General features: G+C 28.2%; 1 protein-coding gene across 1 annotated transcript; it reads right to left on the bottom strand.

The window, feature by feature from the left end:
• Window positions 1-7,550: 7,550 nt before the first annotated feature.
• Window positions 7,551-9,318, bottom strand: LOC100853085 (MLP-like protein 34). Its single transcript, XM_003631156.4, has 2 exons — window positions 9,026-9,318; window positions 7,551-8,058 (listed from the first exon to the last, which is right to left on the bottom strand). The coding sequence occupies exons 1-2, from the start codon at window positions 9,210-9,212 to the stop codon at window positions 7,790-7,792; spliced, it is 456 nt and encodes a 151-aa protein (XP_003631204.1). The 5' UTR covers window positions 9,213-9,318; the 3' UTR covers window positions 7,551-7,789.
• Between the last annotated feature and the right edge of the window lie 1,019 nt (window positions 9,319-10,337).

The raw sequence follows: 10,337 nt of genomic DNA, 5'->3' as shown, positions 1-10,337 counted from the left end.
ACCATTTTACCTTATACAAGGATATATGAAAGTATGTAGGATGTGGAATCTGTGCTACAAAAATACGGATTATATGCAGTGAATATGCGTTTATGAATCACTTGTCCAAATAAAAACATATTATAAAAAGAGCATATTATTTCATGATGTAGAGCATTTTTGCAAAAATATACACAATGTTGAGTGGATAGAGGTGGTGTGGAGTGGGAGTTGGCTTACCGATAACGTAGCTCCACTCGATGACAGAGCCGACATTGCCCCAGTCACCTTCGTGCAGGTCAAAACCTCATGAAACTTATCAGCAGGAGCCAGGATCAGAATTTCAGCCTCAAGCCTACCTACTAGACCCATGTCTCCCTAATTCCTACTTTCTAGTGAGAATTCTCAGGAAACAAACTGAGAACCAAGGAAGTAGAAGAGGCGCTTAGGCAGTGGTGCAACAAAACACTTGGGACTTCGCCATTGAATACAGAGGGGATGGGAGTGGGTATGGATCCTCTGTGGTGCCATCAGCTTTCTCCACTTCATCAAGTCTCCATTCAAAGCGTCCACCTGTTAGAACAAAAGTTAATGTCATGCCACATCCTAGATGGATAATGCATTGCCATGTGTCTTGGAGTTTTGGGGGCAAAATAGTCATTTTATGTAAAAAAAATATAAGCTTTAACCCCTTTTAAAACTTATTTTTGAACGAGTCTTTTTTTTTTGTCACAAGTTATTTCATAATTTAAAAAAATATATATATTTAAGTTGAAGCCTTATAAACTAAGACTTCAATATTGAAGTAAAGCCTCAAGTATCGATAGGAGCTTTATTTTTTAACTAAAGTCTCAATTGGTAATTGAGGTTTTAATTAAATTTTTTATTTTAAAATTTAATTAAAAATATTAAATTGTAAATTATTATTAAAATTAAAAATATATACTTTAATAATAAAAATTTATATATTTAAACTTAAAAATTTAATATTACTTCAATAAAGATGAATTGATAAATATAATAATAAATGAATATTTATTTATTAATAAATAAATGATCTTAAAATAATAAAGGTATATGACATATAAATAAGATATACAATTATATAATTTATTAATTTAATATATTTAATTTATTGTATTTTTAAGATATAAAATTATATAATTTATTAATTTAAGTTATATCACATGTAATACTTGCTATAATTAGGGAGGGGAGGTTTTTTTTTTTTTTTTTCACTATATAAATGTTTAATGAGTATTTTTTGTAACTTTGATGAAACTCCTAAAAATTACATTTTGTAGTAAAATTTTTCTAATTAATTTTATTAACTAATTTCAAAATGTATCTTTAAGGCATACATATTGTGTGTACAAATAATAGTTTTTTTTTTAATTAAACTATAAGTATATACTTTAAAATAATAAAAAATCTATATATGAAAACTTAAGAATATACTATTGTTTCAATAAAGATAAATTTGTAAAAATACAAATAAATTAATATCTTAAAAATACAATAAATTAAATATCTTAAATTAATAAATTATATAATTTTATATCTTATTTATATATTGTATAACTTTATTATTCCAAGATTATTAATTTATTGATAAATAAAATATTCATTTATTATTATATTTATTAATTTATCTTTATTAAAGTAATATTATATCTTTAAGTTTAAATATATAATTTTTTATTATTAAAATGTATATTTTTAAATTCAATAATAATTTATAATTTAACATTTTTAATTAAATTTTAAAGTAAATAAAATAAAATAATTGAAGCCTCAATTGATAATTGAGGTTGCAACTTAAATTTTGAGAAAATAAAAATTCTAACATGACTCTTATATGACAATAAAATAACTAATTTGAACATAAATTTTGAAAGTAATCTAAATGTTATATTTCTTGTCAATGATTATTGCCTTTGCAATAAAGGTTACCACCCCATCACATAAACATCCATATTTTATATTTTCATTTTTACTCATGTTAAAAATAATTTAGATATAATTTTTTTAGAAAAGAAAAAAAGTTTTATGTGAAACCCTTGAGCTAAACAAGGGACATAAAGCATGAGGTCCAGGTATTTTAGTCTTTAGTCATTGTGTTCGCACCGGATTTGCATCATGACTTTTTGTTAGAGAAAAATTATCCTTTTAGAAGATTTCCTTACAGGAATAAATTTTATCACTTTATAATTAAATTTAAATGTAACAAAGACCAATATTTGTTCTAGTTCAAAAGGAACTTTATGACTTTAAAATATGTTTATAAGATTAAGAAAATTTCATATTTATATACTGTTAATTTTTATTTTTTCAATTCAATGTAAGACATCATAAATACCTTCTATATAGATACAACATTCTCATTGTATCTTATGAAAATGAGAAGTGAAAAACATTATTTTTTTTTCATAAATAAAAGGAAAAAAAATTAAATATATAATAAACAAAGCATGTCCATACCACGGGGCTGAAGCTCCCACACCTCAAACGGGATCTATGGTGGTAGCAAAGGGGTTTTAGGTCGGACCAAAAAGGACTTCGGATCACCATATATATATATAGAGGTATACATGATATAAATAGTTGATAGTTTGGGGACCGATAAAATTCAATATGTGATATATGGCATATGCAAGTTGCATATTAGAATGAATTTTGTGAAAGACTGCTTCACCAAATGTAGATCTCTGTAGTTGACTATTAAGAGCCATGACCACACTAGCTGCCCCATGTAAATCAACTTTTGTGAATCTTTTCTGAGCATGGATTTGGACACCTAATCTTGACTAGGGGATTTTAAAAAACGTACTATTTTTAAAAATATATTTACTTATTAAAATTTAAAATTATTTTCAAATTTATCATATTTTTGAAACTATTAATTAAAAGTTGTATTTTAATGGATAACTTAAACTTGTCTTTTCAAAAGACATTTTCTAATTAAATTTCTCTCATCGACTCTAACCCTTTTTATCTTTCTCTCTCACCCTCTAATACAACCCCGAAAGAAGAAAAACAAGTTGATAGGACTTTATTTTTAAAAATTCTAGAAAAAAAAAACTTCAATAAGATGATTTTCACTTTCACTTATAATATTTATTAAATAAAAAAATATATAGCATTTCATGCCCACAATCTTAGTAATCCTGACGTTATTTATCTTCATAATTGAAACATCTTAAATTGAGGATGGTCAGCCGATTCTCAAATCCTTCCCTTAATTTACTTTGAAAGGTATATAACATTCTCCTCCCTTTGAAAAAACCTTGTCCTCAAGGTTTGAAGTGAGGAAAGCGGCAATTAAGTGGTTCTCAATCTTCCCATATGGCATCCCTTAGAAAGGAATTGGATTAGTGAACTAATATTGAGTTTTGGGGTAGTTGTCATGCTTAAAAACACAATGATCTAGAATTGTGAAGGGCTCAAATAAGACTTGTTCATCATTGTTAACTCGTGGCGGTTGGGTTCTACAACTAATTGTTGACCAATCTTCTTTTTTAGATAGGAAGCATAAAAAAACAAGGTGAATTTTGGAGGAACTAATGTCAAATAATAAGTAATGAATCCAATGTCAGTGAGAACTTGAAAATGCCCATAGAATCAAGGAGAAAACTTCTTGTTTTTGTGGAATGCAACAAAAAATTATCAATATGATTGGAAATGAAGATACACTATATTCCCCACCTCAAAGGATCTTTCAGAACAATGTAGCTTGTTGCTTCATATGGTGTTGAACCTTCTCTAAATTATCTTTCAACATCTTAGATTTGTTGTAATAAATAAATAATGAGTAATGAAATTATTTCATTATAAAGCATTTTAAGATTAAAAAAATGATAATGAGAGACAAAATTATTTGATATTGAAAAAAAAAATGCACAACGAAAACCTCAAATGATGGGGGACAAAATGATTTTACATATAGAAATTCATTTGTGGTACATGGTAACAATCATTTCATCCCTAAATAGTGACTAGAGAAATAAAAAGTTACTTATAATATCATGCTGTAGACCCCTTTTGAAGAGCAGTTTTTTTATATATATTAGAGGAGCTGGCAGCACCCGAGAAGTGTGGGGGGGGGGACCCTCTCCATGCGTGGGACCAGCTGTAAGAGAAGTCATGCTGCTGACTGCTGAAACAGGAAAGCAGGTGATGGCTTGCCCGGGAAGATAGAGAGGAAGAAGCCAGAGAAGAAAAAGGCTGGGCTTGCCAAGGAAGAGGGGGGAACAGCAGCTGAGAAAAAAATCTGGAGGAAAGAGAGAAACAGAGAGCAGGCTGAGGTAGGTGGTGAAGGGTCCATTTACCACCATTTTTTTTGAGTCCAAGGAGCTCGGAACACAAGTCACCAAAGTAGCTTGTATGCTAGCTGCAAAGCCTATATAACATGAACTGGAGCAGAAGTCATGTACTGCCGTGGCCCTTTTAAATGGATGAATGCTGAAAAGACACAAAAGTTGGCTTAAGACACGTGCCCACCTTTATTCCATGCAACCCAAAACGCCATGCTTTTAATCCATCATTTTTTGGTCAAAGGGTACATTGTCTTGGTAAAACCATTCAACCACCACGTTTTTATTTATTTATTTTTTATTATCATTGTTATTCTTCATGTTTTGATATCAATTCACTTTCATATTGTTAATTTTCTAAAGTTTTATTTCCTAAGTTTAATCTTTATAACTTCCATTCCCAAATAATTTTCTAAGGTTTCAATTCCCAAATTTAAGTTTTTTTTAAAAAAAAGATTTTAATTCTTAAGTTTAATTTTCAAAATTCCAACTCTCAAATAATTTTTAAAATCTCAATTTCTTTTAAATTTAATTTTCAAAACTTAAATTCTTAAATTTAACTTTCACAATTTTTGCTTCTCAAATAATTTTAAGTTTTTCAATTTCTTAAATTTAATTCCCAAAATTCCAAATTTCAAATTTAATTCCCAAAACTCCAATTTTCAAATAAATTCCAAAAATCCAATTTTCACTTGAACAATTTTAATTCTACTCCGATTCTCAAACCTTATGTTTTTCTTGGTTTTACATAAGCAAGAATAATGAATTTTCATAATTATAAAATAATGGAATTTGTGAGATTAATTCATGCAAGATCAATCGGGCTTTGGTGGGGGACCCAACATATGTGATTTCCTTATGATTGATTGATTGTTTGTTTGATTTAATTTCCATACATGATCGATTTTATTCTGCTCTATGACATGCTCGAAATTATTCTTTAATTGTGCGCTAACCTCACTTTTTGATAGCGCTTTATGGATCATTGCCCAGGTATGCATCCACACTCGCTCGGGTCATTTTCTGTACGCATGTTTAGATTCTCACATGTGCATGATCACTCTGAGTATTCATTGATTCCCTCATCAATTGTCATGATTGCTTCATTTTATTAGTAGAGACCCGACTTTAGGGACTTAAAGAGGTGCTACGGTCTTTACCGTACCTTCCCGATAAGTAACCTAACCCCCGAACCCGATCCGGTTTTTCGTAGATCACCTTTTCCAAATAAGGAGTCACACTTAGGGTTTTTCTTTCTTATTTTGTTTACTCTTTTAAAAATAAAACAAAAATAAGTGGCGACTCCAAGTCATTTTCATAATCAATAAAAATCATTTTTTTCAAATAAACAGCGAGTTTCACTATCGAGTGGGAAACACATGAGCTGAAATGCGAGGTCCACACATGCATAACAAAATTTTAATCTTATTATATTACAAAAATTTTGAATTTTTTTTTTTTGGAAAATTTGCATTACACTTCAGTATTTATAAAAACTACATGTTTATTATTAAAATAAAAAACAACAATAGTTACTTGATTATTTACTAATTTTTCATAAATATAGCTTGAAGACTTGTTCTTTTAGTTTGTGCTAATTCAAAATGTTTTAAGGTAATAAAATGCTAAAATAAAAAATAAAATGTTTTATAAGTAAATCTCACATATATTCTATTATAGAAAGATTCAAAGAACTTTCTAAGGGAAACTTATCATATGCTTCTTTGGTTTCCTACTGAAAGAAGGTGTGGGAATATTAATTGAGATAAAGAAATTACAATAATCAAATACAAATTGATTAAAACATGACCAATAAACACAAATTTCAAGATTGTCCACAAAATAAAGTGGTAGAAGAGGAATTGGAAAAAGAAATGACTCATTTCATATTAGAAAACCCTTAATCACAATAATATGGAAATGTTTGGTAAAATTTAATCATTATTAGTTAATACTTTAAGTTGATTTTAAGTTAAATTATATTTAAGTTATTAAATTAAAAATTATTATTTAATTATTACTTTAAATATAAAGATTGTTTAATAAAATTAATTTAAAACTTATTTTATATTATCAAATTAACATATTTATCCTTATAAATTATAAGTAGAATAAAAAATATCAAATAATAATGAAAATCGTGAAATAATAAAGAAGATTATAAAAGTAATTAAAGTAAATGAGGGTAAAAACATAAAATGAAGATATGAATTTAAGAATAAATTAATTATTTTTATTTATTATTTAAATTTATTTTTGACTTTAAATCATATCATTAAATTGTTTTATCAAACATATTTAATAACATAATTTAAATTATTGCCATGATCAAGTACAAGACACATTGTGGGTGTGGCTACTGCATATCTAAAGTCTACTTGTTGACTGGGTTGTTTGATTTTCTTCAACTACAAGAAAAATTGGCCTAGTCAGACCTTATAAAACAAAGATACCACATGATATCGGTCCACTGTGGATGTCTCATCCTACCGGTACATTGTTGATGTGGACCCCTAATAACACACGTCACCACTGCCACGTGGAGTTCTTTCATGGTACAATAGATCCATCTATAGCCTCACCTCCCATCGTGACCTTTCTCCCATCACCGCCCCCACATTAAAGCTAGGATAGCTATCATTCAAATCCAAGATGCTTAGCATGATTGACAATTTTTTAATTTTTTAAATATACCTTTTTTTTAATCATTTAATTTTATTGGACATTACATTACATGTTCCGTTATTGAAAGATTCAAAATAACTATTAAGGCCAAAAGAGCCATGAACCCTTCTTCAAGACATTGAAACTATACTAGGAGAAATTTATAGTATGCTTTTTAATTTCGTTCCCTACTGAAGGAAGGTGTGGGAATATTGAAAACAAGAAATTATAATAACCAAAAATAAATTATTTAAAACATGATTGAATAATTAGAACATTCTTTAATTAAGGAATATATAACCAAATAATTAAAGAAGCATAATCACTTTTGTTTTGATATTTTACATGTGGATGCATGAGGCTAAGGTTTCAAAACCATTGTGCAACCATCCTAATCATCATTAACATTTGAAGTATGGAGAGATAAATTATAATAAGACTCTTTGTAAATTAAGGAGGAGCTGATTTCAATAGGTTACTTGATCATAAGATAAGCATGCATATTATATGAAAAAAAATGTGCGTGGACCAATAATCAAACAAATTAAGCCAAATATTTACTTACCGTTCAATATGTAAATTCACAACTTCCAATTATATAATATGGAACTTTATATATAGAGCCACATAAATTGTGGCCTTATTTTGGGTACAATAAGAGAAACACCTAGTACAAAGGTTTGCTTAGAAACCCTCCCACAATCCAACAAATCACCAAAGTACCACATATTATGCATCATATATAACATTATTTATAGGACAAGAAGCAATTAAAACTTTCAAACTTTTCTCATACTTGTACACAACATTACCATATCATATGTCTCTGGTGTCTATGCTTGGACAAGATGATCATCAACACCCTCGCCAACAAGAACTAAAAATTCAAGCTCTTTAATTGGAGTCGGGATATCTTTGTTTAATTTCTCATACTCTAAAGTCCAATGCACCCAAGTGGCATCACCCTTTGGAATTGTTTGAACTACGATTATGAAGCTTTTGTATTTCTTCAGGAGATCTCCTTCAATGAATTTATAAGTGATAGATTTGTTTTCCCCATCTGTAATTTCTACAATCTGTTTGGCTACATGATCATTCCCATCTTTGATTCCATGGAAAAAAAAAAAAACCAATTAAAAAAATCGTACTTTGTTAAAATTAATAGTTTTGGAAAAAAAAATGATTTGATAACGAATTATGTTTTTCAATATATTATCAAACTAGGAGAACTCATACACTATATTTTATTCAAAAATATGTTGAGTAATTCAATAAATTGGAGTTGAAAAAAAGAAAGATATTCCTTTTTTTTTTTTTTTACTTCAGTAAGAAAATTAATAATGGAGTAAATATTTGTGAATTTGGTCAATGTACAACTAAAACCATCAAATTTAATTTTACTAAAGGCTTGTTTAGTGGTACTTTCGAAAAAAATTTGAAAATAGATTTTAAAAGTATATCTTAATTATTCTTACGATTTTTTTTTTTTTGACAAACTCAAATATGAATAATGTTTCTCTTGATCTTTTATTATTATTATTATTATTATTATTATTATTATGTTTATGAAAACACTTTATACTCATGTAATTAATTCTCAGAAAAATTTATAGAAAATATATGAAAAAATCTTTAAATTTATTCATGTTTTTAGAACAAATTTTTAAATTACTATTTTTAAACAAAATTTGTCAATCAAGTTTTTAAAATTACAAAACTATTTTCTTTAATAACAAGAAACTATTCCAAAAAAAAAAAAAAACCCTAATCTATTTAACAATTCGATGATCTTTGTAGAAAAGCTAATCAAGGAACAAACAAATAAAGATAGTAAACAAAGGCAACCAATGGTACCAATCAATGGGCAAAGTGGTAATAATCTATAAGTATTTAATAATATTACACTTTCCTTTTTTATTTAATAAATAATTAAATTAAAATATATTAAAATATGAAGTTCTAAAAAAAAATATAGATGTTCGAGGTAGATATACTATGAACTTAATATATAGAGATAAAGTTTAAGTACTGCGAATATAGAGGTGGGTGTGGGTTGGGAATTGGCTTACCGATATTATAGTTCCACTCGATAACATAGCCGGAAGTGCCCCATTCACCCTCATGCAGATTAACTTTCTGAATCTTTTCAGGACAGACATTAGAGATGTGGTGTGGTCTGCACGAGAACATTTCATGGAACTTATCAGCAGGAGCCACGATGAGAGTTTCAGCCTGAAGCTTACCTACTAGACCCATGTTTCCCTAATTCCTACTTTCTAGTGAGAATTCTCAGGAACCAAACTGAGAACCAAGGAAGTGGAAGAGGAGCTCAGGCAGTGGTGCAACAAAACACTTGCGACTTCTCCATTAAATAGAGGGGATGGGAGTGGGTATAGATCCTCTGTGGTGCCATCAGCTTTCTCCGGTTCATCAAGTCTCCATTCAAAGCATGCCACCTGTTAGAACAGAAGTTAATGTCATGTCACATCCTAGATGGATAATGCATTTGCCATGTGTCTATCATTATTGGCTTTGCAATAAAGCTTACCATCTTTTTCTAAATAAAAAAAAATCTAGAGTTCCTTCAAAAGTACTCGTTAAAGTAACGTGCCCCGCCACATAAACATCCATATCTTATATTTTCATTTTTACTCATGTTAAAAATAATTTAGATATAATTTTTTTAGAAAAAAAGAAAAGTTTTATGTGAAACCCTTGTGCTGAACAAGGGAGATAAAGCACAACGTCCAGGTATTTTAGTATTGTGTTTGCACTAAATTTATATATCATGACTTTTTGTTAGAGAAAAATTATTTTCTTAAAAGATTTCCTTTAAAAAATTAATGTCTACTTTCATTCAAAATGGTCTTTATGATTTTACTTTTTTTTTTTTCATATTTATTGTCGAATATCACAAACATTTTTCATACATATATGACGTTTTTATTATGTTTCCTGAGATTAAAGAGTTAAAAACATTATTTTTCTATAAAAAAAAAAAAAGAAAATTAAAAAAAATATTAAGAAATATATATATATATATAAATAGTTGATAATTTGGGGACTTATAATAAAATTTAATATATGATATATGGAATAAGTGGGTTGCACATTAGAATGAATTTTGTGAAATACGTCTTCACCAAATGTAGACTTGATATTAAATCTGTAGTTGATTTTCTAATTAAATTTCGCTCACCGACTTGGAAATATAAGACAATTTTTAATTAAATTTCTGATATGGACTTGGAAATACTTTTTGAATTGTCCTGTCTTAAAATTGCTGTATTTGTTTCAAAATCCAATCTGACTTCCACTAGAAGACTTGATGGAACTTACCAGCCTTGAATCTTTCCAGCTTTCAGTAACAATTCTAATAAA

Source organism: Vitis vinifera, chromosome 1 (genome assembly GCF_030704535.1).
Source record: "Vitis vinifera cultivar Pinot Noir 40024 chromosome 1, ASM3070453v1".
Lineage (NCBI taxonomy): Eukaryota > Viridiplantae > Streptophyta > Magnoliopsida > Vitales > Vitaceae > Vitis > Vitis vinifera.
This window is presented reverse-complemented; position numbering and strand designations above follow the sequence as displayed.